This window comes from Leishmania mexicana, chromosome 4 (genome assembly GCF_000234665.1).
Source record: "Leishmania mexicana MHOM/GT/2001/U1103 complete genome, chromosome 4".
NCBI lineage: Eukaryota > Euglenozoa > Kinetoplastea > Trypanosomatida > Trypanosomatidae > Leishmania > Leishmania mexicana.
The window spans coordinates 256,495-282,223 of NC_018308.1; the positions used below are offsets into that span (position 1 = coordinate 256,495).

At 64.8% G+C, this 25,729-nt stretch overlaps 8 protein-coding genes across 8 annotated transcripts; all 8 read right to left on the reverse strand.

Moving 5' to 3' along the window:
* Positions 1-800: 800 nt before the first annotated feature.
* Positions 801-1,259, reverse strand: LMXM_04_0670 (conserved hypothetical protein; the record flags this gene model as incomplete). Its single annotated transcript, XM_003871786.1, has 1 exon — positions 801-1,259. The coding sequence occupies one exon, from the start codon at positions 1,257-1,259 to the stop codon at positions 801-803; it is 459 nt and encodes a 152-aa protein (XP_003871835.1).
* A 1,242-nt stretch (positions 1,260-2,501) lies between these two features.
* LMXM_04_0680 (putative ubiquitin-conjugating enzyme e2) lies at positions 2,502-2,948 on the reverse strand (the record flags this gene model as incomplete). Its single annotated transcript, XM_003871787.1, has 1 exon — positions 2,502-2,948. The coding sequence occupies one exon, from the start codon at positions 2,946-2,948 to the stop codon at positions 2,502-2,504; it is 447 nt and encodes a 148-aa protein (XP_003871836.1).
* Positions 2,949-4,877: 1,929 nt separating this feature from the next.
* Positions 4,878-7,118, reverse strand: LMXM_04_0690 (hypothetical protein; the record flags this gene model as incomplete). The annotated part of the gene is made up of 1 exon (XM_003871788.1): positions 4,878-7,118. The coding sequence occupies one exon, from the start codon at positions 7,116-7,118 to the stop codon at positions 4,878-4,880; it is 2,241 nt and encodes a 746-aa protein (XP_003871837.1).
* A 1,097-nt stretch (positions 7,119-8,215) lies between these two features.
* LMXM_04_0700 (conserved hypothetical protein) lies at positions 8,216-11,446 on the reverse strand (the record flags this gene model as incomplete). Its single annotated transcript, XM_003871789.1, has 1 exon — positions 8,216-11,446. One exon carries the CDS (start codon positions 11,444-11,446, stop codon positions 8,216-8,218), a length of 3,231 nt encoding a protein of 1,076 aa, XP_003871838.1.
* Positions 11,447-12,426: 980 nt separating this feature from the next.
* LMXM_04_0710 (conserved hypothetical protein) lies at positions 12,427-14,811 on the reverse strand (the record flags this gene model as incomplete). Its single annotated transcript, XM_003871790.1, has 1 exon — positions 12,427-14,811. The coding sequence occupies one exon, from the start codon at positions 14,809-14,811 to the stop codon at positions 12,427-12,429; it is 2,385 nt and encodes a 794-aa protein (XP_003871839.1).
* A 2,556-nt stretch (positions 14,812-17,367) lies between these two features.
* LMXM_04_0720 (hypothetical protein) lies at positions 17,368-19,389 on the reverse strand (the record flags this gene model as incomplete). Its single annotated transcript, XM_003871791.1, has 1 exon — positions 17,368-19,389. The coding sequence occupies one exon, from the start codon at positions 19,387-19,389 to the stop codon at positions 17,368-17,370; it is 2,022 nt and encodes a 673-aa protein (XP_003871840.1).
* A 1,090-nt stretch (positions 19,390-20,479) lies between these two features.
* On the reverse strand, positions 20,480-22,402 carry LMXM_04_0730 (uncharacterized protein; the record flags this gene model as incomplete). The annotated part of the gene is made up of 1 exon (XM_003871792.1): positions 20,480-22,402. One exon carries the CDS (start codon positions 22,400-22,402, stop codon positions 20,480-20,482), a length of 1,923 nt encoding a protein of 640 aa, XP_003871841.1.
* A 748-nt stretch (positions 22,403-23,150) lies between these two features.
* Positions 23,151-25,568, reverse strand: LMXM_04_0740 (conserved hypothetical protein; the record flags this gene model as incomplete). Its single annotated transcript, XM_003871793.1, has 1 exon — positions 23,151-25,568. The coding sequence occupies one exon, from the start codon at positions 25,566-25,568 to the stop codon at positions 23,151-23,153; it is 2,418 nt and encodes an 805-aa protein (XP_003871842.1).
* Positions 25,569-25,729: the final 161 nt, after the last annotated feature.

Below are 25,729 nucleotides of genomic sequence, written 5' to 3' on the forward strand. Positions count from 1 at the left end.
GGGAAACGGGAACATGCGAAAGGATATATATATATATATAGTTATAGAGGTAAGACACACACACACGCACGCACGCAGAGAACGAGAGAGGCGCACTGGCCCTCCTCCCCCTCCCTCTCCCCCAGGCAAAGCGCGTGAGCAGCAACAGCGAGGGCAATGACTAGCAGGCACGCAGGATGGGACGGGGCGAGTGGACGAGGAGGGGAGGCGAGGGGGGGGGGGGAGAGAGAGAGGGTGATACAGCCACAACAAAACGACTTTACACATACACACACACAATTGTAAAGGGGGGGGGTGTCCAGCGAATATTCTCGCTGCCCTCCCCTCTGCCCCGCCACTGTGTCTACTCTGTGGCTCGCAGTGATTGTCGTACCAGGGATGGGGGACGAGTGATAGGGCGGTGGGGGTGGTGGTGGTGCACCGTTGATACATAGGTAAGAGTCCACGTCATGTGTATGACTCCTGCGTGGGTGTGTTAGCCGCCACCCACCCCCCCTCCTCCTCCCCTCTTCTTCTGCAGCTATGCCTCGCTTCTGTGGGTGTCTTCTCGTAAGGGATGGCGGTGGTGGTGGCGGTGATCGCGGCGGCGCGTGTGGCATGCTTGGGTCGTTCGTACGAGGGAGAAGAGGAGGGGGAGAGGTGCTCGGGCTTCGTATTCTTCAAAGCGGGCCAACATGACGAAGCTAACGCACACACGCATACAGAGTCCCACGTGCGGGTCCCCCTCTCCCCCGCTACCACCCACCACCATCACCACAAGGTTTCCCTCACAGTTGCCTACATGATGCCTCGCCAATATGCTACTGTGGAGGCTGCATCGGGTGCTCTCTCTGGCACTGCGTGAAGTAGTCCCACGCCCACCTGCAGCTGTCGGCGGACTCGGGGTTCGCCTCAAGGCACTTGGAGTAGCCCACAAGTTGCGACGTGCAGACGTGCCCCTCCTGCTGCGCGGCCTGCGCCAGCTGCTGCGCCTCTGCCGGCTGCGTCGGCGCCTGGTTGCCGTGGCCGTAGAGGTAGTTGCTGATGCCGTGGCCCAGCACGCTGCCACCGGCGACGGCCGCCATCGTGCCGAGGATGCCGCTACCGCCACCGCCGGCCATCGGACGCTGAACGTAGATGTTCGTGACGCCGTTCGGCTGCTGCGGGTGCGCGTGCGGTGTCGACTGGTGCAGCGGCTCCGCCTTCTTCGGCGGCGGTGGGGCGGCGGCGTGGTGGCTGCTGCCACCGCTGGCACGAGGAGCTGCACGGGAGCGGGCCATCAGGCGGGGAGGGGGCGGAGGAGGTGGAGTTAGAGAGGAGTGTAACGAAACAGGAAGCGCCGCGCTGATGCGTCGGTTCGGCTGAGCACGGTGAGGGACGTGGGTGGGCAGATCTGGTTGGTCCGACTCGGCGAGGCCGCCCGTGAGCGATAACGCAAGAGCGGATGGCCCGTCACGCGTGGGGAGCAGCCCAGATGATGATAAGGAGAGGAAGGGTGTGTGTGTGTTGGGGGGGGGGGGAAGTGCGCTGAGGAGTCACGGAGGTAAGGAGAGCATAGGCGCGCGTGTTGCGCACCCTTCTGTACGCGGCGATGGTAGGAGGAAGGGGACGGTGGTGGTGGTGGCGGTGGTCGGCGTGGGTGTGTGTACACACACCCACGCCGAGGCCGACGCGTCCCACATAGCTCACCAGACGGCGAAAATAGTCGGGGCGGGGAGGGGAGAGAGAGACCAAAGACATGCAGAGTACCAGATGAAGGGAGATTGACGAGGGGAAGTGTTTCGCGGCACCTGGGACCTCTTGAAGACACCCAGCGGCTCGTCCCAGTCCCCTTATCCCGCCATCATCCGCTCAGCCACACCTCTTCCTCGGCGCGCACCGTCTGCCTTCTGCTTCCCTTTGGTCTCATGGCGATGCTCCCGCCCCCCCTCCCCCCCATCGGCGTACACAACTGTGCGTACATGGTTGGTTGCTTGCTTGCGTCTTTCCTATAATCGACCCTATTCAGCGCCACCACTGTCCACGCCGCGACACACCCATGCGGGAGGGAGGGGAGGAGGGAGGGAGTGAGTGCCGGTGTGTCGTCCCCATCTTCCCCTCCCCTTGACGTGCTCGCACGCACGAAACTCGAAGCGTGCTAATATAGAAAACAAAAGTGGGTGTTGGGAGGAGAGGGGAAAGGGGGGCGGAGGTGTGACATATGTGTGTGGTGGTGGGGTGGGTCGTGGGTCGTGGGCGACGTCGCAGTCCATCTCCAGGACCACCTTCGGAGCGACACACACACACGCACACACACACACACACACCGGTGACGATATCCAAGGAACCAAACATGAAAAGCAACAGAGAGAAGGAACGCCGCCATCCACGTGCGCGTATCAAGCACACAGGTCGGGAAAAATATGTGCCAGGCCGGGGGTCTGCCCTCCCTCCCTCTTCCCTCCCTCCCACGCACACACATGCACACGCACGCACGCACATGTCAGGCATAGGCATACACACATGTCACATGGCGTGTCACTTCACGGCTTGGCGTACTTGCGCGTCCACTCGCGGGCCGTCTGCAGCGCGCTGGCCTCGTCCTCCTTCCAGTGCTCCGCGACGTCGTTCGCCAGAGGGTCATCTGGGTTTGGGCTCGACATGAGAATCTGGATCGATAGCAGCACCTTGTTGATCAGCAGCGCCGGCGACCACTTGTCCTTGATGATGTCGAGGCAGATGCGGCCCACCTTGTCTACGTTGGGGTGATAGATGCGCGTGAGAAAGCGCACCTTCGGCGGCTTCATCGGGTACTCCTCCGGCAGGAACAACTCCAGGCGGAAGAGGCCGCCCTCGTAGCACGACTGCGGCGGCCCCTGGATGGTCACCATGAAGTAGCGCGGGTTTTCCTTGGTTGGTGTGGCCGTGATGCCCGGCGGACACTCCTTCTGGAGCTTCTCCGTCTCCTTGATAATGCGCGTTGTAAGCATATGGCCCACAGTGGCTGTTGAGAGTGGGGAAGGGTGGATAAGGACGGGGAGCGAAGGGAGGCGTACAACGACGAACCGCTTCGGTCTGCTGCTGCTGCTGCTGCTGCTGCTGCTGCTGCTGTTCACTGCTGTGACGAGGGGCGCCGGGCACCAATGTGTGGATGGTGTGTGTAAATATCTTGGTCGATGACGGCAGTAGAACGGGGGAGAGACAGATTAGGAAGGCGAGCAGGGTGGTGGTGGCACAGCCTGTCAATGTATGGAACAGTGATTGTGAGTTCGGGGGGGGGGGGAGGGGGGGGGAGGGGCGGGTAACGGACAGACAGAGCTGGTGAGAGGGAGGACGAGCGCGTGCGTTTCGTGTTGGATGGGTAAGAGGCAATGCGTGTGCGTGTGTGTGTGGCTCAAGACACAACGTTACTGCAGACAGGTACACGACCACGCTTACGCCAGAGGGACAGGGAGGGGAAGGGGGGGGGTGGCGACTTCGTGATGGCAAGGCGCGCTGGAGACGGCCGCGCACAGACACGGGGCGCACGAATAATGAAGCACAAAGTACAGGCGAGGTGAATCACAGGTTCACTGATGCGCAGGGAGGGGGGAGACTGGTGAAACGGAAAAATAGCGGGGAGATCTGCAAGGCGGGGAGCACTCCTGCGAGGCACATGCGTGTGTGTGTGTGTGCGTGTGCATGGGTGCATGGCATCCCGGTCAGGGAGTGGAGAGAGGGAGGGGAGGAGGAAGGGGTGGGGGACAAAGTAGGGAGGCAAAGGTGTGTCGATGCGGGTGATGATGACCTCGGAAGAGGGCGTTGGCAAGGGTTTGCCGGCGGTAGCGCGCTCGCAGAAGCGTTTCGCGTGGGCAACGACATCGCCAGGAGGCGACACACATGCACACCCATCGCCATCGGAAGCTCGACGCCTTTTCCCGCACCGCGCAACTCCATCCACCACCAGCTCGGGGAACCCTCAAGGGTATCCAGACCGACCTCGCCGCTTTCGCCTGTACTGCTCCCCTCTGCCATCGCTGGGACGCACTATGAGGCGAGTGAAGCGAGTAAAACAGCTCGTGTAAGGCGCAGAGAGGGACAACGTAGGGTGGGCGTGAGGGGGAAGCTGGCGCGCGAGCTGGTCACATCAGGCAGAGAGGGTGAGAGTTTATGATCCCTTCCCCACCCGCGCGCCAGGCACCCGCCCACACACACACACACACACACGCACGCACGCACGCAGGACCTCAAGACCACAGGCGTGGGGGGGGGGCGGCGGTGGCGGCGGGAGGGTGCCGCGGAAGGAGAGACACGAGGAGACACACTCTGTAAAAGTGAGCGCACAACGGGAAAGGAGGGGGCGTACGCGCGCGTGTCAAGAATTATACATAACTGTGTATGCGCATGCGCGTGCGCGTGCGTGGCGGTGGCGGTGGCGATGGATTTGGGCCCGTATGGAGAGAAGCGCGCGCCATGACTCCCGCGTTCTCGCCACCGCCACTGCCAACGCGACGAGACACACCCGCCCACACACGGGCATCGACACCCACCCACCCACATGCATGCACGCACGCATGGACTGGCTGGTTGAGTGAAAGAGCAGCGGCGCCTCGGGGGTTGAGTGGTGTACATCGACGGAAGACCAGAGGCTACAACCGTGGCAGCGACTGAAAGGGGAGGGGGGAGAGGGGAAGAGTGGGCTGGTGTGTGTGTGTGTGTGTGTATGCCAGGGAGGAGAGGAGAGGAGAGGCGAACCTGAGGACAAGCGAGGGTCTGGATGGCGGCGGCGGTGACGGTGGGGAAGGGGTGGGGCACAAGCCGAGCACGCAACTTCGACGGGACTGGTGCGCGCGTGCAGCGCGATGACCCACACTCCGTATTATGGCAGCTGCGCTCCGTGTACGTCCCTGCTTCCTCCCTTCTCCATCCGTTCACGTGGATCACCCTGGCAAGGAGCTACGACGCTCGGCATCCTGCGCCGCCTTCACCCGCTCCGTGTGCGCTAACAACCGCTCTCGCAGATTGTGTTCAAAGTGCGCTCGCTCGCGACTCACCGTCAGCTCCCGCGCCTTCTGCTCCTCCACCCACGCTCTCAGCGCTGCCTTGCGTGCTGTCACGTACGCCAGCCGCGACCGTAGCTCCGCTACCTCGCTCTCGAGGACTTTGCACTGCGCTGCCGTCGCCTCTCGCGCGTCTTGACCGTCCAGCAAACACTCTTGCGTGGCCTTGCAGCGTTCGCGGGCGAGGATGGCGCGGGCGTCGATGGAGAGCTGCGCCTCGTCGAGAAGGCGTCGGAGCAGGACGCCGCGCTCGGGAAGATCAACGGTCACCTGTCGGAGGAGCTCCTCGCCGAGCAGGCTTAGCTGCACCAGCGTCCGCTCCTTGTTCAGCTCCAGCACATTCAGCGTAGCGGCGACGGTAGCCGAGCCGCCGCCGCTGACCGACGTGGCTACCGGTTGCGCTGGCAGTGGCTTCACTGTGTGTGTGCACACCCACTTGTCTGGCGTAGCGAGGATGGTCACGGCTGTGGGTGCTTCTCGCCCCTTCGCGGAGGCCGTCTTCACGCTGCTGCTGGCGTTCCTCTGTTGGAGCCTCGTGTTAGGCCGGGGCGAAGGGCTGAGCAACGACGGTGACCCACCGGACGCGGCCGGGGCCGATGCCGTATGCTGCTGTCGGGGGCGTGGCGGAGAGGGGGTACTTGTGCTGGTGAGCTGTAGGGGACGACCGCAGCATCGCGCCTGCACCTTGTCCAGTACCTCGTCCAACGTCTGCTCCAGCTTCACGAGATACTCGCGCGGCGCCTGCACATCGCTCGTCCGCTCGAGGATGACCAAGACAGCACCGACTGGCACCTCTGTATACTCGCTAGCGAGCGCCTCACCAAGGGTATCGATCTCTTCCAGCACGCTCAAGTCGTCCGGGTGCGTCTCCAGGTGACAACGAAGGCGCGCCTGGCGCTGCTGGGCGGCCTGGCGCTGCTGCTGCACTGCCACGGCCGTCTCTTGGTGGATGAGGTAGTAGACGAAGAGCCGCGGCGGCAGCACTGCATCCAAGGTGGAGCGCAACGTCGTTGTCACCACCGGCACCCGCTCCACGGCGGACACCGTGTTAGAAGCAGCAGCAGCAGCAGGTGCGTTTTCCGTCGGCAATACCCCCACCAGCACATCGCGCACGTACGCTGGTAAATCTACGTCCGCGTCGTCTGCGGCATCATTCGGGTCAGCACCACACCGCGAGTCTGCCAGAGAGACCATCTGACGCAGCAGCTCGACGTACTCGACCGTGTCGGCGGCAACTTCGCGCATGCCGCTCAGACACGCGGCGACGGTGAAGCTGCGCCGTGCCTCGTCGCGGCCAACGCTGCCAGCGCCGTCTGCCGACGTAGGGGAGGAGAAGAGGTAGTCTAGGATCTGCTCCGTCGCCCATGTGCGGTACAACTGGTCCTCCAGCACAGGCACCCGCGCTGGCGCGTTTAGCACAGCATCCACTGCCTCATGGTCCGCCCTCGCCTTTGCTGACGCTGCAGGCTGCTGTTGATGGCAATGCCTATCGGCGTTCCCCGGCCCGCGTGCTGCGGTGGTGTCTTCTTCGTTGTCACTCGGATGCATCATAGCTGTCTTGCAGCTGCGCCCTTGGCCCACCGCGATGGGCAGCAGCCGCATGACCATGTCCGACAAGTGCGCGTGCTGGTACGGCGGGTGTGCGTACGAGGTTGCGTCGGCCGTCGGCGGTGCAGGGGACGAGAGCGGGTTGCTCTTGGTACTGTAGCTGTCCGCATCGACAGAGGTCTGATGCGTGGCCTGCCGCTGCCGGAACTGAAGCTGGTGACAGATAGTAGGGAGCATGTCTTTGAAGCGAAGTGGCAGCCGGGCAATGACTCTCGGGTCATCGCGGGCGGTGAACGTCAGTGATGCGTCCTGCGCGAGCGCGACGGCGAGGGGGTCTTCGGGGTACTTGTCGTCCGAGCCAGCAGCACTGACGTGCACCTCCAGCATAGAGTCATCCGGCGCGCCTTTTTCACTATGCGTGCCGGAGGCATCACCTTGTTGCACCGCCACCGTCAGCGTAGCCGCTGCTGCCGCCTTCGTTGCGTGGACCGCCGTGGCGGCGGCATTACGGTTGCCGTCGACGTCTCTGGCAGAGCGCAGCCCCCCTGCGTTGCGCGACTTGATTGCCCTCATGCTCGTCGTCGTGCGGTCTGTCTTGCGTTGGCGCGCACCGTTGCACCTGCCCCTCTGGTGTGTCCCGGGTCGCGACTGGAACCGGAGAGGCAACCTTTGTGGACCTCCACACCCACAGGCACACACACACACACACAGACAGACAGACGTGCTACACACGGCCAACAAGCGCGAGGCGAGGAGGCGACTCTCGTCCTCTTCCTCTTCGGTACGGCTTCTTCACCTTGTCGAAGCTCTCCGCTGCTGCTGCTGTGCGACGCGCACCGTTTTCTCGATGACGCTCACTTTGGTCAGTACCTCCCCCGTTGTGTTGTGTCCATCGCCGCCATGTGCACGTGCGTGCGTGCGTACGCCGAGGCACCGGTCAGAGAGACAGGAGGCGCGGCGTTCACAGTTTTTTTGGGAGACCGGTAAGGGAGAGAAGGGGGCAGTGAAAGTGAAAGTGCGTTGCCCGGAGTAGGCGAGGGAAGGAGTGCTCGCACGCGGGAGGTGCGCCGTGCTCAACGAACAGGACAGTGATGGCGGTAGCGGCGGGGGTGGTGGTGCTGGTGGGGAGAGTCCCGGGACGGCACATCCCCCCCGCAGGCAACCTCGCTGCACGCTACACACACACACACACATACATACATACACACATGGCGGTGCTGGTGCTGCTGCCCTTCCGTGATAGCCCACGCCCACCCTATCCCCGAGGAGGGGGGGGGGGAGGTCATACGGAGGGAGACAGAGGGGAGGGGGGGGGGCAGGGCGTGGCGGCGCACCATTCGCTTCTGGGATCCCTGCTGTGGCGGTGTTGGCCTCGGTGCAGTGGACTCTTGATGGTGTCAACGCATGAGGCGCGGAGAGAGGAGGAGGGCCGAAGCGCAGCAGCTGAGCTGTAGCAGAGGGTTGTGTACACACGATAGATGATGCGTTGGGGCGAGAGAGGATACGCACGCGACACGCACGAAGAGCCGCTTCGTGTCGGTTCGGGCACGCGTGTGGAGGGGATTGGACAGGAGAGCAGCAACAGCAGCGGCGGCGGCGGTGGTGGTGGTGGTGGTGTCTTGTTGGGGCATCGCCCACTCTCCCCTCGCGTCGCCTCACCCGCATGGCAGTCATGGACGCCTTTCCGCCTCTCGCAGCCACTTGTGGAGAAGTTGCACCAAACGACGCAGCTCTGTCTGTGCCTCAGTGTCTGCTGCCGCTATAGCGGCGACATGAGTACGCCACGCATCCACCCCGTCGCCACGGCAACTGCGCATCTGTGCTGGGAGAGGCGGCGTTAGCACGGTTGCGAGAGAGTGGACATTCATCGCGCGCGGTGCCACACACGCCTCGGCCCAGTGCAGTGGTACGCCACCACCGACCACCGCCACGGCAATGCCGAAGAGCGGATGCCGGGACATCACCGCCGAGAGCTGCGTCACGGTCGCTGCCGAGACGGGCACAGCCACTTTCGCACCCGCAGGCGAAGCGGGCGTTGCTGCTGCGGCGGCCTGGAAGTCATGTGAGGCGTGCTGCGAGTCGCCACATGCATGGACAGCCCTCGCAGCGTGATTTGCCAGCGAGGTTCGGTGCCATCTGCACGTCCGATACGGTGGTGGCGGCGGTGCCTGGGCTCGGTCCATTGCCAGGGCAGGAGCGGAGACGCTGTTGGCGAACACGCAGGGAAGTGTCATGATGCGTGTGGCCAGCAGCACGACTTGGTGCACACGGCTAGAGTGCACGAAGCTCCATGCCGCGTGATCTTGGCGGCCCGCAGCTCCCGGAACAGCAGCGCCGTCGTTCTCCTCCTGCGCCCTTCGCTCCCGCAGCGCGCGATCGTGGCGAGACTGCTCGACGTACAGCTGCAGCACCTCGACCGCCACGGCGCACCACAGCGGCAGGTGGGCAATACGACCCTGCAGCTCACTGTGCACAAAGTGCTCCATCATGAGCAGCGAGGGTGCGACGTTGTCATTCAGGCCTGCCTCCGCCGTGTCTCGGGGCCTCGGCGGAAGGGAGAGAAGGCGGACGCGCAGACGAGCGAGCGCGGCGCGCTCAAAGGCGGCGTGCAGCAGGATGCCTTCCACAGTGGTTCTGTGCAGCCGCATCGACGCAGCGGCGCGCGCGAGCGGAGACAAGGCCGACGATCTCGAGACATGCGAGGGTGGTGACTGCGGGGCGAACTGCCGCGTGTGCAACGATGATGAGGGAAGTAATTCCAGCCGCGGCACCAGCACCGTCAGGGAGACGCACTGCTCGAGCTGCTTCCAAGCGAGCAATACGCTCGCCATCACCGCCCACAACCGCTCCGTCTCGTCGCAGAAGTGAGCGTAGTTGCGGGTTGCCTCCGCCTCCGCCTCCGCCTCCGCCTCGTCGTCCTTGTCCTTCGCCGGCGCAGTGGACCCCGGAGGGGCGGTGGAGGAGCGTCGGCAACTTCGCCGCGTGTCGCGCAGCCCCCAGCGCCGTCGCTGGCGAGACATCGCCGAACTCCGACGCGCGCTCGAGACCCTCACAAATCTGGAGAGCGTCTGCACGGCAAGGAGAGGCAGCAGCACCGTCGGCGAGGTGCCTTGAACACGCGCGAGGTGGGGAAGGGGAGGGGGAGGGGGAGGGGTGGCAGCGGGCACAGGTGCCCGCTCAGCCGCGGTGCCGGGAACCTGCCACCCATCATGAGGAGGAAGAGGGGCACACTGTGTGTGTCGAGGCGGCTGCCTCTGGACATGCGGGTGGCCAAAAGTCGCTGCCCTCGCCTCCTCAAGCGCGTTGCGCTCGCCATCGTTCTGCACATCGCTCATCACCGACTCGCCCGCTTGACCTTCACCGCCGTCGCCCCGCCGCAACGGCGCATAGCGATGGTGGTGGCGGTAGTACAGGAGATGAAACCTATACAGAGCGGGGTCGAGCAGCTGCCCCGCGACCAAACAGCCACACATGCACGTAGCGTCGTCGACGCTCCTGGCGAGCGGCAGTGGAGCTGCCGTTGGCTCGGGTGATGTGTTGTCCGGCGTCTGCCAAGCCTCCTCGCAGGCGTTGATGAAAAAGCGGACCTCTGTCGCCGTCGTCGCCGCGATGTCCTGCAGCACTGCCACGGGCAGCACTGGTGGTGGTGCTGCCCGCATGGCATCCAGCGCCGCGCAGACGCTGAGACTCAGCGCGAGACAGGCACTCGCGTCGCGGGGGTAGTGCGTTAGGAGGTTCCACAGGTGTTCCTGCTGTCGCGCCTGTTGCGACCGATGCGGGACTTGATGATTCGTGGGGCTGCAGCTGGAGCTGCTGCCCCGCTGCTCCTTGTCGGCATCGTGCTTGTTAATGACATGGGTAGCCGACAGCCGCGGTGGCGGTGACGAGGACGACGCTGCACGCAGCGGGGGACGAGGAGGGGGGCGTGCGGAAGGTGAAGAAAACACCGCGGACCACGAGCACCCCTCCGCGGGAGGCTGTCGATGCAGAGCAGACTGGGACGGCGACGCCGTGATCTCCCCGCAACCCCAGCGTACTGAGAGAAAGCGAGTGCAAGCGGCGCCATCTTCGGGCAGAGGGACCCCTGCTGCTGCTGCTGCTGCGGCGGCTGCAGGTGATAGTGGCGGTGTCCGGGAGAGGTAGCGGCAGAGAAGGCATGCTAATGTGGCAGGGATGTCACACATGTACGGGCGAGCGCCCGGGAGGGACGTCTGCGGTGGCTGCTGCTGCTGCTGCTGCTGCTGCGGTGAGGCAGGCGATGGCCGTCCGTGGCTTGCCGACCACGGCCAGTGGCCGAGAGATCGCTTCCACTTGGCGCTGCCACCATGATGTGGGGCGCCATGTAGAGGGTGAGCTCCCGCGCGCGGATTCCAAGACAGCTCGGACGCGTGCTCGGCTCTGCGCTCCTCGTCATCTGCACTCGCAGCCCCGGAGCTGCCGTGTGCTGCCACTGTCACCAGCGCGGCGCTCACGCGCATGCCATCCAGCATGCTTGAGCTGCCGCTGCGACTATCCACGGCCGTGACACTGCTGAGGCTGACACCGGTCGACAGTGCATCTTCGCTCGCATGCTCGCGACCGGCTTGCGCACGCGTGAAGGGGTGCTGTGGCGGCGGCGTCGGTAAGGACAACTCCAGTGCTGATGCCGAGCGCGACCGCCAGCGGCGCCGAGACGCGCGCTGCAGACGGCCCCGACATTGCTGTGGTGGAACGACATGACGCGGCTGTTCAGGAGCCGCTTCTGGAGATGAGGCGCAAGTCGTGGCGCTTACAACGTCGACCTCCGCGCTCACGTCCGCATCGCGTGTGTGTGTGATGTGCGATCGATGCGGCACTTGCGCGAGCGGTGACGCGGGCGACCGTGCAGGAAGTCCGTCGCGTTGTCTGACATTGGTGTGCATCTCGGAGCTTGTGTGTCGCTGTGCGAGTGTCTCGCAGCCTCGAGGAAAACACACGATGGAAACGAAGACATCACGCCGTCTGCAGAGGAGTGGCGCGGGGTGATGTGCAGGGAGCGAGGGAGAGGGAGAGGGAGCGGGGGCGGGAGGGTTGGTGGGCGGATGCACAGAGTAAGGCGTGTGTCTGTGCTGGGCGTGCAGCTAAACCCCCACACACCCACAGACACAGACACACGACCACCCAAACACATGAGCTGTGTGCAGTTCGACCGCGCGCAGCGAGACGGGTGCGCGTGGATGCATAGGCGGTGGAGGGCAGAGAGGCAGTCGCCGTAAGGGGGCGTGGCAGCGAAACTGCCGCTCCTCCTCCTCAGTAACGCACGCGCACTGCCGTAGAGGCCCTCCCGCTCCTCCACCTCCCTGACAACAGAGCCTCTCACAGAGAAAAGGGCGCCTCTGCCGCGCGACATGGGCGACACCGATGGCAATCAACTTCTTGTCATCAGCGACTTCGTTTCTCGTGCTGCATCCCGCTCGTGCAGCCCTCTCCCGACGTGAGAGTCTTGCGTGCGTGTGCGTGATTCGCCCTTGCACAGCTGCCGCGGCAGCGGGCAGAGCCGTCCGCCATGGCAGCGCACTTTTCTGTACCGATCCTGTTCTATGTCTTGAAGTCAACGTGTGTGCGTGTGTGTGCCCAAGGAGCCACGGCAGCTACGCGGCCCGGAGGCGGTGGTGGTGGTGGCGGTGGGATGTCATGGGCGAGAGTTGCACGTGCTGTGAGGATGTCTGTGCTGGCACCCGAACGGCGATGCAATGACGCATCACAGAGAACATGGCTGCTGCTGTGGTGGTATCCATCCCCGTCATGTACCGACTCACGCCCCCTCATCACCACTTCTTTCGGCTTTCCCCTCTGCCTCTCGCTGTCGCACGCATGCCACGCACACGATTCGGAAACCCAAGCAGTGCGTTGCACTGCTATGCTACAGGGATCGCCCTGCCTCTACGCGCACTGTCACCACCATCGCCACCCCACCACGGTTGATGCGCACCGGCACAAGCATGCCTGGCGTCAGCTGCTCCTCGATGACACGGCGGAAGTCGCCGACGTTGTGGATGCGTGCCCCGTTCAGCTCTTCGATGAAGTCGTTCGGCTGCACCCCAGCGAGCACCGACGGACCCGCCGCGTTCACTACCAGGACGCCGTCCTGGTAGTGTGTCGGCACCCCATTGACCAGCACGGTGCCGGTCACCTCGAGTCCCAGGACCGGAAGAACCCGCTTGGCAGTGCCGTTGGACGACGAGGTGTGCGGCGCCGCCAGTGGTGTCGCCGCTAACGCCGCCGTGTTGAAGGCCTGCAACGGAGATGGGGAGGTTGCGCAGCTTTTCGGCTGAGGACTGGCGACGCTGGTGGCCGCTGAGTCGGCGCGCGGGGCGCTGCGGGTCATGGAGGGCGATAGGGAGGATGCAGAGGAAGTATACACATGGTGCTGTGGCGGTTGTCGTGCCGCCGCTGGCGGGGTTGCCGGCCCAGCACCAGTACCACCGCTCTGGGCGTGGCCCTCCTGAGCCTCCAGGGTCTGCAAGAACTCGGTAAGCTTCGCGCGCCAGTGCCGGAGACAGTGCAAGAACTGCGGCGCCAGGGTGCGCAGCGACCACGGTTGGCTCGTCGGCATGTACAGGCTGGCGGACATGAGGACAAAGTCGTTCCGCAACGAGGCACCGACGCCGCCACCGCACATCTCGCGCCCCAGCAGCGACGCCTCCAGCAGGAACTCATACAGCTTCAGCCGACCCTCGGCCGTGGCCTGCACTACCGGCGGCAGCGACGCCAGCAAGGTCGAGTAGAGGTAAAGTCGCTCCGTCGCGGCGTCGTACATCACGAGAAGCGTGTACTCGCCGTCGATGCTGATGACGCAGGTGTTACTGTCGTCAAACTGCAGCCTGTCGCGGAGGCCGAGGTCGTCGCCGAGGCGCCGCAGGTTCTCCTCGGCGTTCTCGCGCGCATCATAGAAGCCGCCATCTGGCATTATTGCCACCGCAGCAACACCTTGGCCGGCGTGCGACAGCGGAGACGACGATGGCCCGCGGCTGCACACGAGGTCATTGTTGTCCGTGTCTAGACTACTTGCGACCGCCTTGCCGGTGTGACCTTTGAACCCCGTGACGCTCATCTTGGAGTTCGGGCGATGACGCTGGGCGCTAGGCCAGCGCCTGCAGCCGTCGCCCACCGGCTCCTCACCCTCCGCATCGTCATCCGTCTCTCCCTCTTCGGTCAGGAACAGCGCCGCCGCCTCGCGCTGCAGCGCCCGCGGTGCCTCAACGCCAAGTTGGGCGTAGTAGTGCAGTCGCTGCTTCACGGCCAGGCGGCGATCCATGTCCAGTGCCCGCGCTTCACGGATGCGAGCGAGCCGCAGATGCTCTATGTCGATTTCGCGCGCCCGCAGCTCAAGCTCGCGAGTCTTGGCTGTGGCCTCGAAGTGTTCTTGCTCCAGCTGCGCCCGCTCTCGCTCGGCGTCGAAGAATGCCTGTTGCTGCGCCAGCAGTGCCTTCTTCTTCTCGTTCTCGAGCTTCAGCATCGCCACGGCGCGGGCGGCCTCCTGGTCGGCACGGAGTTGCTCACGACGCTCCATCAGCTGCGCCGCCCGCTCGGTCGCGCGTGCCGCCTCCTGCGCCCGCAGCAGGGCAAGCCGCTCCCGCTCGCGTGCCGCCTCGGCCTCCTTTTCACTCATGCGCTGCAGCTCCTCTTCCGCGCTCTCGCGCTGCCGCTGGAGCTGGCGACGGCGCAGGTTTGCCTGGTCTATTTCTTCTTCAACGCGGTGCATCGTGTGCCGCAACACGTCATCCCGCACAACGTTGTCGTTGTGCAGCATCGCGTCCTGCTGCTGGAGCGTCTGCAGCTCCAGCAGGCGGCGCTGGCGCGACATCGGGAGCGGTGATGACGGCGAAGACGGCGCGGTGGCACCGGCGGCTGCAGCGCCGACGGGCGATTGCGCGTCCCTCGCCCCTCGCCTTCGCGGGCTGTGGCGCTGCCACGCATCTCCGTCGCCATCACTTTCGCCGCCGTTGGACTTGCGCGGTGGATGCCGAGGCTCCACGGAGAGGGTGGCCCCATTGCCGATGCCGAGGCTGGAGCACAAATCCTTGTCGTTGCTCAGCGGCACTCCGTTGAGGTGCAGAACCATGTCTTGCAGCGGGATTGGGCACGAGCTGGCGGCGGCGAGGCACTGCTTCACCTTGCCAATTGTGAGGCGGCCAATCGGGGTGCGCAAGCTGAGCTTGTACCGCTTGCCCTCATCAGAATAGATGATGTTCAGATGCTCGCGGGGCTGCGGCGGGGCGGCAGGAAAGGCGTTGACGGTGCTCATGAAGCACGGTACCCGTGTAACCTGTGTTGCGCGCTGGCGTGTAAGAGGGGGGTGGAGGGGGAGAGACTTATCTCTATGCGCCCGACGCGTGCGCCGCGTCTGTGTGGAGGAGTGCAGTGGCGCGCCCAAGAAGCTTGCTCGACCACTCTTGTCACCGTGGCGTGCGAGGCGGCGGCGGCGGCAAGGCTTCCCACACAACCGCACCGAAGGATAGATGAGGCCACCCCCTCCTCCTACTACTCCTACTACTTCCCCAAAGAAGAATATAATGGGAGGGAGGGGGTGAGGAGGTGGCGCGCAGGGGAGGCGATGCGGCGCACGGCTCAGTGCTGTGCGTTGTGTGTCTACGTGGGACGTCTCCCGCAGTAAGTCATCAACGGCAGGAGACGCGACAGAGCACACGCCCCACCTGTGCGAGGGAGTTTGAGCAGGGGCAAGGGGGGAGGGAAAGGGTGGAAGGACGGGCTCTGCGGTGCACGACGTCGTAGACGCTGCTGCCGCTGCAACGCAGAAGAAATGGCAGCTGAGGCCGTACCCCTTCTTCTTCTCCCGTCTTCTCGATAGCGGGCGGTCGTCGTGCTTAGTTGTGGACGGTGTGTGAGCGGTCCGACGTCGTGGTCTCCAGGCGAGACAAGTCCAGACAAGAGAAAGGTGACGGCACTAGAGGCAGCGACGTCCGTGCCGACGCTGGCGTCGGCACACATGTGTGTGTGTGTGTGTTTGCGCGGGATAAGGAGAGGGGAGGAGACAAGGGCAGCGTGCATGGGCAGAGTAATGACATTGCCTAGGAGAGCTACAGCCGCGGCAGCATCACCGAAAAACGGTGTAGCGCCCGCTGTTCTTCCGTCCTTCTCTACTCGTCTATTCCAGTGACGTGTGTCGGATGCAGAACACCCCACACACCGCCAGCTGCAAGCATCGCTGTGTCGTTTGTTTAGCGCGTGTCCATATGTCTGCCACACAGCGTGAGGTCACATACACCATCACCACGGCCTTTGCGACAGGGCCCCACCATCGCGTGGCGGGAGACGGCCGTAGACACACACACACACACACACACAGACGCGTGCATGCGTGCGTGCGCACACAGCAAGAGGGGTATGTATTCACTAACACGACGAGAGATCCTTCGCGACACCAATCACTGAGGAAAGGCGCCGCATCGAGTAGAGAGCAAGAGGAAGGCACAAAAGTAAGATAGCGCTTAGGAAAGCCATCCGGCACGAGTGCACTCCTCTACACGCGTGCACGCACACGCACAGACACAAAGATATGCACATAACCCCATACATCGAGTGGGGACGTAGCGTTATGACCCCGCACACGCTGAGGGGACGCTCATGGGTGCATCGCTCCCCACCTCTCTCGCATAGACACACAGACGCACACACACACACACGCATGCACGCAAGGTGGAGAGCGAGACACCCAATAGGTCGATCCGCCCACTGGCCGTGCGCATGGACAGCAGAACGCCGCCTCCCCTCATCCACCACCACCACCACCTCCACCTCTCTGTCACTGATGGAGGAAGACGAGAGGGCGACGAGGCGGGAGGTGGAGGAGGAGGGTGGGGTGAAGGGGGGTGAAGCCATGAAAGAAGTGTTGACAGCAGCAGCAGCAGCAGGAGCAGCAGCACGTGCCTATACACATGCAAGCGCGCACACCCTCCCCCCCCCCACTGACAGAGACAGCCAGAGAGAGAGAGGCGCGCGCAGCCTCCCTTTTCTGCTTCGCCTGTGCGTGTCCTTGTATAGCGTGCACGACACGAGGAAGGGAAGGGGGAGGAGAGTGGGGAAGACAAACATCGAGGACACACCCGCATGCACGACGAATATAAATATATATATACACACACACATGGAAACACGCTCAAGGCGAAAGGAACGGGGGTGGGTGGGTGAGGGCGGCAAGAGAGGAACACACGCGCACGCGCGGCGAACGATGGGAGGGAAAGTGAATGGGGTGGCGGGCGAGGGTGGTGGTGGTGACGTCGGGCGCTTAGCACACACACACACGTTGAGCCGCCGGGAGAGAACGAGAGCGAAAGGCGACTCACCTCGTCTCTCGATCTGCCCCGTCAGTACTGCCGTCGTTAGTGGGCATCGTCGTTCATCCCCATCCACGCCCATGTATGTATATGTATATATACACCCGTCGCTGGAGGACTCGGCATTATTATGCACTGACGACCGACGCGGCTGCGTGGGAGAGGTGCGTGGGCTCTGTCGCCGCGAGCGGCAGTGGTGGTGTGGCAGGCTCGAGCCTACCGCTGCTGTTGCAACCGGTAATGCTGACCGCGTGCAGCCTCTCAGGCTGGCACAGGGGGTGTCGCGGTGCCGGCCCCGGTGTCACGCCACAGACTTCCCGCAAAGGTGCGCGTGCTGCGGCTGAGATGGTACTGCGGCAGTGCGGTGGAGTGCGCCGTTAATCCCTCACCCGTGACTCGACGCAGGGGCTGTGTTGGAGGCGATGAAGACTGTCAGGGGGACGTCGACAGCGTGACGAGAGCGACTGCAAGAGGGATCGGTGCCCCCCCCCCTCCACCCGCGTCACTCAAACCGTCATCGAGTTACTCGCGCCACTGCAGCAGTAGTTGGTGGTGCTGGTGAACGTGCCTGTGGTGAGCGAGGTGACCGACGCGGCGTACGAGAAGAGCTGACCGATCCACGTCACGCCGGCAGTCAGCGACGGCTCCATCTCCCCATACGAAGACATTCGACCCGATACACTCCCAGCGGTGACGTCAAAGAGGCTGACAGCCGCCGCTGCCGTCGCCGCCTCAGCCCCCGTCGACTTGGTGGCACTGCTGCTATGATTGCTCGCGCCTCCGGTTTGAACTAGGCGGAAGCGCGGCTGGTGTTGGTACAGCTGCACGCTCGACATCCCAAGGCTGCCGAACGACCCCCAGTCTGCACTGGCTGTGGTCGGCGCCAACATGCCGCACGTAGCAGCCACAGAAGATGGCAAGTTCGCGTGGGGGACGTCGGTGATGCTGGCGTTGCCGAGGATCGTGGTGTTCGCCGTCGTGGCACCGCCGAAGAAGCGCGCCGACACCGACAGCCGCGAGGACGCGCGAGGCGCGGCCAATGAGAGCTGAAGCAGCGGCGCTGGTGGCACGCCGGAGCGGCTCCTCCAATCCGCGTCATTCACCACGTGTGGCAGTTGCCGCGCGCTGGAGGCGGTGAAGCGCGCGCTCGCTGAGGTGGTGATGCCACGCTGAGCTGACGGCATCAGCGAGAGAGGAGAAGGGATGAGGGAGGCGGACGATGTTGACTGATACGTGTCTTCCGTGTCGCCACCGCCGCAATTCACTACCGCAACCGCAGCCTCGGCGGCACCGGGGCTATCGGCGCTACGATTTTGTGCGTTGTGCGGAGGCTGATGCGGCTCCCGCGGCTGCTCAGGGTGCGGCAGCACCCCAGCCACCTTGTGAATGGGAACAGCGTGCGCTCTACCAGTGCCGCTGCTTGTGCGTCGGAGCGGGGGGCTACCGGACTCCTGCAGCGCGCGCGGCACGCCCTCCGGCTGTGGACACGGCTGGCTGCCGAGAAAGCCAAAGGGAGCCGGCGAGTGGGAGCTGCTAACGGTAGCGGTGCTAGACAGCGGTTGGTACGCGCGTTGCAGCCTTATAAGAGAAGCGGCTGAGTCGAAGCAGGCAGTGGCGCCGTCGCCGAAGCTGTCCCCTCCGCGGACGCCCTCACAGACGTCTGTGACGGTACTGTAGCGACGCTGGTGAAACATGTGCGCCTCCAGCTGCTTTACTGTGGTCGCCGTCGCCGTCGTTGGCCTTGGCCGCGCATGCGCGCTGTTGCCGCCACCACCGGTGGCGCTGAGAGTCGTGTCCTTTTCCTCGTCTTCCTCTGCTAAGCCGCTCGGGCTCCCCGGGGCGACGGCCTCGGATAGCCAGCAGAGCTGTCTGCCAACGGTGCCGCTGCTGTAGTCATGGAAGAGGACGTTGTCGTCGTTACTGTTCGCTGCCATCGGGGCCGTTGCCGCCTTGCGGGACGTGGCGGAGTCGGGCCCGTGCGAGGGCACTGCCCACGACTGCGGAGGTGGCGCTCTCTGGGCGCCATTTCGTACGGAGTTCACGGAGAGGGTCGGCCCCAACGGTGAGTGCGCCAGTGGGCGCAGCTGGGCCTGCTGCCGTTGCCGCTGGTGGTTCCGCCGTACTTGCAGAAATCGTAGGAGGCCCGGGGGCACATCTGCGTCGTTCGTCGCCTTCTTCAGAAACTCCTCGACGACGCTGTCCAAGTCGTGCCGCGACGAGGTGGGCGAGTGACACCGGTGATGCACAGGACATCTAAGCGCTGAGAAGGCGCGTCGCTGCGAGGGTGCCCCAACAGCGGCTGCGGCTGTTGCAGGAGCAGGCTGACGTGCGCCATCGACAGCGCTGCTCGCAGCTGTCGTGTCTGTTGCGCCTTCATTACTCAGGGACGACGACGACGCCTGGCGTTGGGTGCCGCGGTGCGCGTGACCGGTGATGTAACCACCTGCGTCAGGCGACGCACAGCGGCTGGGGAGCGGGGTGTTGTTTGAGGGCCGTTGCTGTTCGTCAACGGCCGTGTGGAAGGACATCGCAAGGGAGGTCAGTGACGCGTGCGAGTCCATGGGCACACGTAACTTGACGGTGGCCTGCAACCGCCCAAACGTTGACTACACACTCAACCTCCGCCTGCCTTTGCCGCGGCTGTGGCGGTGCCGAGGGGAGTCGCGGGGTCTACCGCAAATTTGCCGCTGAAGAGGGATAAGAGAGACCTGCCCGTCGTGCGCGGTATGGACTTGATCCCGCGACGGTTCTGGGGGAGATGCTGATGCGGCGGCAGCGGCGACGGTGACGGGGGCTCCGCCCAAGGGGAGGGGGAGCGGCGGGGCGAGGGACAGCGTCGGCGAGCTGCGCTCGTTCATAGACCACATGAAAGTCGCTCATTCACCAAGAAGTCAGGGAAAGGATGAGGGCAGCCTGCCAGCGGCACCACACCCAGGCACGTGCGCAGACGCCGGCAGAGGGCAGGGGGAGGGAGTGCCGTGATAGGGGGTGCGCTGTCGATGCTTGGGGATGCGGATGAAGAGGGCGATGTGCAGGGGCGAATCGATGACGTGCCAACCACGTCATCAGCAGCAGAGGGGGGGGGGAGGGAGAGGGGAAAGACAGGGGAGGAGAGGCAGGCGTTGGGTTACTCAGGTGGGCTGGGGAGAGCTGTGCGCAGAGGCACACGCATGTCCGGGGTGGAGGGGAAGGGGAAGGGGAAGGGGAAGGGAGCGCTCGCCAGACGCTTGGCGATATGTGTTCGCCTCTTGGATCCATTGCTCTACTCAGGAGGTGGCCGTTGAAGGGTCGGCCTCACCTTGGAGCCGGGCGCGGGCGTCGTGGGCGGGGCGGGTTCGAGCATTAGCGTCGCACACACACACACACAGAGCGAGAGCGAGGGCGAAGGGCTTTACGGCCATTCCCGCTTCTTTTCTCCGCCATGATTTCCCTGGCGTCCCTCGACCCTCCGCAGCGTCACCGCCCCCCGGACGAACCACAGGAGGAGTGATGGCGACAAGATGTCCACTACAAGGACAGCAGCAGTGACAAGGGGCAGGGATAGGGAGGGAGGGCGGGCGGGGGGGGGGGTGGAGAAGGGGCCGAGAGCGCACACACACACACACACGTCGCGTTCCGTCAGAGAACCAACACATCGCACAGCGTGTCAGCATTCACAGCCGGGAGGGCCTTCATGGCAACCGCCGCGATCGCCGGCGCTGTCGCCGCCAGCGTCGCCTCCTCGCCCCCGTCTGTCTTGTCGCCACGCACGCTGGCCGCTTCACCGAGGTTGACATCGCTCTCGCCCGAGACGGACTGCAGCAGGGCCGTTGCAGACGGCGGCCACAGGACGGTCTGCGGCGTGCGAGCGTCCACGAGTTCTATCGCGTCGCGTGAGAGGCTGCGCCACCCCGCCTGCCATGGCAGGAGCGTCAGAGAAAAGGCTAGACTGCTTGCAGACTCTAGAAGACCGAGCAGGCGCACGGTGGGCCCCGCGTAGAGCCACTGCGGCGCTAGATGCTCCACACGAACCTTGACCGCCACGTCGTAGCGATGCACGTTGCTGTGGTTGACCACCTTGAATTGTACCGTGACGGGCGACCCAGCAAGGAGAGGCGCAGGCGGTGTTTGCTTGTGCAGCGCATGGTGGTGAGGATCAGCTGTCGCAACGCCACCGCCCTCCGAAGCTGCCGTCCTCGACCGTGGTGGCCGTGTCGGGGGGTGGGCTGCCGACTCAGCGATGACGTGTGTGACGCGCAGCTCCACCTCCGCCTCTATCAAGAGCTCGTTGACGCGCAGCGGTGCGCTCCGCGCCGTTCCAGTCTCTCCATTCGCGCGGCACCACGTCCACTGCACATACCCCAGTGATGAAAGCCGAGGACTAAGACGACGTGTCATGAGGCCGCCGCGGCCGTGCACCACCGTGGCGTGCCGCAGCTCCTCCAGGAGGATGCCAACGGTGAAGAGCAGCAGGTGCTTGTCGCCCGGCATGAGGAGGACCGGCGCCGGCACCCGCGATCCTTCCGCTGCCGTTGACGAAGTGCGGCAACACTTTCGCAGCTCCGCGGTTTCTACGCGGCCGTCGCTTGCCACCACCTCACGGAACACCGCCGCACCGCGGTGATGGGCGAGGCTTGGCAGAACCAGCTTAGAGTCGGCGAGGCAGAGCGGCACGCTTGACATGTTCTTCAGGCCAATGCTCAGTCGGTAGAGCGCGTACGCGCGTGAGGAAGTTGATGAGCGCTGCTCGGATCCACTGTCGCTGTCGCTGGCGTCTGGTTGGTCCTTCGCCGCCGTCCACGTTGGCCGGACATATCGCAGAAACCTCGGCTGCACTTCCATGATCGGTTGCTCCGTCTTGAACGTGCTGCTCCACTTGAGCTGCCGCTGCCGCCCGCTCGGGTCGTAGTAGTCCACCACCACCGCCAGCGCATAAGTGCTCGCCTCGCTCAGCGGCACCGCTGCAACAAGGGTGTAGTGCGACTTGGGTGGGAGCGTCTCCGCGGTGCAACGCAGTAAGGCACGCCGCAGCGGCGCCGGCGGTTGCGCCACGCCTACGTGAAAGCGCGCCTGCGTTAGGCTGTAGTTGGCCGTGTTGTGGAAGCACAGGAGAGCGCGGAACACCTCGCTGGCAAGCAGTGCGCTCATCCTGCGCGGTAGTGTCAGCACTGGCTGTACACAAAAGGATGTGGAGAAGTACAAGTTCACCGGTATCGTGACGGCCTCGCGGGTGGGTTGCTGCTGCTGCTGCTGCGCTGACGACGCCATCGGCGTTGAAGTAGGGCAGCTACACGGCGGCTGGCCGCGCCGCACGCGGCTCCACGGGTCACCAAGAACGGGGAAGAGGATGTCGCCCTCCTCGGCGATGTCGCCGAGATCCTCGCCCAAGGAGGGGAAGAAGAGAGGCTGGGAGAGCACCGTCGCCTGCAGGCCGAGCGGTGCTGTCAGCATGGCGGGGTCGTTCGCCTCCACTGCACCTTTGGCAGGGTCCTGCTGTGCCGCAGAGGACGCGAACGACCCCGCTGCCGCCGTCACAGGACCGGGCTCGGCAGGTCTTTGCATCGTCGCCTGCCTGGGGGTGGGAATGTTTAATCAAGGAAGAGAGGGCAACCAATAGAGGAGGGTGGGAGAGAGGGTGAGGGGCGCGCGAAGAGGTCTGCGAGGGTGATGACGGTGGCTGGTGGGCGGGGAAGGGGTGCTCTCCGTCGCCTCCGGCTCGCTGACGTCCCTTGAGCGTGCGCAGGGCAGTGCCGAGGAGGGAGGGGGGGGGAGCGAGGAGGCGCAGTGGTGTTGAGGGGAGGGCCGCTCGCGGCGGCAGCGGGGTGTTGCTGCAAGCTCGCTGGCGTGCCCGCGCGGGGCAGTCGGCAGTGCGTGCGCTCTGCCGCCGTTCACGGAAACGTTGCGTTTTTTCATTATTCGACGTGCAAGCGCACCACCCTCCTCCTCCACACACACACAGACGGAGGGACGGACGGAGGGTGAGGAGGCCGTGAGAGGGGGGGGGGGAATGGGGAGGCCGTAGCCGCAGCACCACCACAAAGCCGTCGTAAAACGGAGGCGAGTGATAGATCGGTGCCTCCGCGTACCTCTGAGCCGCCGATACGCCCCATCTCCTCCCCTCCCCTCGGCCCCGCCCCGCCCCTTCACATAGGCGGACATGGCAGGATCCACCGACATGATGTGGACACAGGCATGTCACGTGGGTGGGAGCGGGGGGAGGGGGGAGGGAGTTGCTCACCTTTTTTCAAAGCACACACGCCTTGTCCTGGTCCCCCCCGTCCCCCATCTGAGCTCGCCCGTGGCGCCTTCATCAGTCGCTGTCGTCGCTGCTTGAGGAGCTGCCGCCGGCCAGCTGCGGCGGTGGCGGCAGCCGCGGCGCTGCGGAACTGACCATGCGACCTCGCGCGGTAGGATTGGCACGCGGAGGCGTCGACGATGAAGACGAGTCCGAGCTGTCTGCTTGCCTCTTGTGAGCGCCGCTGTACGTGTCGTTGGCGATACCGCTGTCACTGCTGGTGCTGCTCGAGTCGTCGCCTTGCAGGACCCTGCGCCGCACGCCCAGCATTGAAGTCAGGGCACTGACTGCAGACTTCTGTGACGGAGGTGGTAGGGGAGGGGGAGGGGGAGGAGGAGGGGGCGCACGTGTCGCGGCAGGTGGAGCTACAAGACCGCCGCCTGGCTTCGCACCAACAGACAGCTTTGACGAGGGCGGCGGCGGTGGTGGCGGTGGCGGTGGCGGACGACTTCCGACGGCAGACTTCAGCTCTGACAACAACTTCGACGCTGGTGGTGGTGGTGGCGGCGGCGGCGGTGGTTGCGGTGGTGGCACGCGCGGAGGAGCGGCCCCCCCACCGCCGAGCGGAGACATTGGCGGGCGCGGCTTGCCTTGCAGCAACGCCGGCGGCGGGAGCGGCGGCGGTGGCGGCGCCGTAGTGGAGCGCGTTACCCCTGGCGGCGGCGGTGGTCCCAGCGACGGAGGCGCAGCAGGCGGAGCGGAGAGTGCGGTGGTAGCGGGCTGGGTAGGGGTCTCGCGAGCCTGCTGTTGCTTGGGCCTCGCTCGACCGCTTTCACGCCCGCGGTGTACAGCACGGGCCGCGGCCCCCGTATCGTCGTCACTCCCCTCTGATGCCGTGCTGCCGTCACTGACAGCGTGACGCCGACGAGCCCGTCGCTGTCGCTGCTCTTGGCCAGGGGCGATTGTCTCAAAGTTGCGCGGACCCCGACGCGACGCACGGCGTTTCTGCCGGGGACCACCGTCATCGTCGCGCTCTTCGTCGTCGTCGTCGTCGTCGACTTCGGAACCAGTGCTACTGCCAGTGCGGCCTCGCCTACCCCCGCCACGTTGGTCCCAGCGCCGCACGGTAGCCAAGTGCTGAAGCGGCAGATTCCGCGGCATGTCCCGCAACAGGGCTCGCGATGAAGCTGCCGCGGCGTCGCCACCGGGGATGAAGGCATACTGCTGCGCCTGCATCGGCGTAGTGAAGTCGCATTGAATGTCCACCGTGCTGGTGCTGTGCAGCCACGTCGTCATCGTCGACCGTGCCGTCGCCGAAAGCCCTGTGGGGCTGCTGTAAGGGTCTCTGTAGATGGGAGCGCCACGCTGCACCGACGCAATCGCGTTGCCACCGTTGCTGCCGCTTGCTGCCACCAGATGCCGGTAAGCCACCCGGCGTGCCGGGAAGCTCACAAGGGCGCTGAGAGTGCCGGGCATCTCGCTCGCGTTATGCATGACCTGCCCCCCTCGCACGGCCGGCAGACAGCGAGGTTGCCAGGCAAGTGCGGAGGAGGAAGATGACTGCGGCGAGGCTGCGTTCACCAACGTACCCCTCCCGTTCAAGTCCCCCGCAGCTGCCTCGCTGCGGCCGCCGTGCCCTGCCGTCACGGCGCCACTGTCCTCACCTTCCAAGAGAACCGTCTCCAGTGGCATGGACTCTGCCAGCCGCATGGCAGCGACAGCGTTCACGGGTGGAGCAGGACTGCTGACAACACTGTCGCTGCCGCCACACCGAGCTAAACCGCGGTGTGCCGTGGCGTTGGCGCGCTCGGAGTCAGCGAGCGCGGACACAACTGGAACAGCGCGCATCGGCGGCTGGTAGGACGGCTGCTGTGCTGCATCGTCGTCGGAGTTGTCAGTGGTGGACCCGCTGCAGGAGCTCGGCGCAACCGGCGGCAGCGGGGAGGAGCGGCGTGGCCGCAGGAAGCGATGACTGTGAGCCGTGCTGACCGCTGAGGGGACGCCGCTGATGATGATAGCAGCGGCGTTCGCGCCGTCCTGCGCGCCCCACTTCGACTTGACCGCCTTCGCTCTCACACCGCCCCCGGCGCTGCGGGACTTGAGCGGCGCGGGCTGAGGGTATCGAGGTTTGCTTTCCAGCAACGTGGATGTGCGTCGCCCTCGCAAGCAGTCCACGAAATCGGCACAGGTGCTGATGCGTGTTTGAACGGCGTTGAGACGCCGCTGCTGCGACGCTGCTGCCTTGTCCAGCCGGTCCAGCACTGTGTTCACCGTGTTGGCCAATGCTTCGAGAGAGGCGACGGCAGACGCGAGGGCCGCACAACCACCCTTGGAGGAGGCGCTCGTGAGTGGCACGACGAGACCAGGAATGATGGCGATAGCAGCGGTGTCGTACGCACGGGCGGTGGCTACGGCGCGCGCAGAGTCCACGCTGCTGCTTCGACTCTTCGAGCTTCCACTGGCCTCACCGCTGTCGCTGATACTGTTCTCCATGACCTCGCTCGCGGCCACCGTCGATGCTGCCGCCAGTGCCGTCATGAGCGTGCGCACGCGTACGCGAGGTTTGTCGGTCTGTTGAATGGGTAAGAGGAGGAGGTGGGAAAACACAGGAGCCAGAAGCGCTCACCGACCTCCGGCGAGGATGCGCACAACGG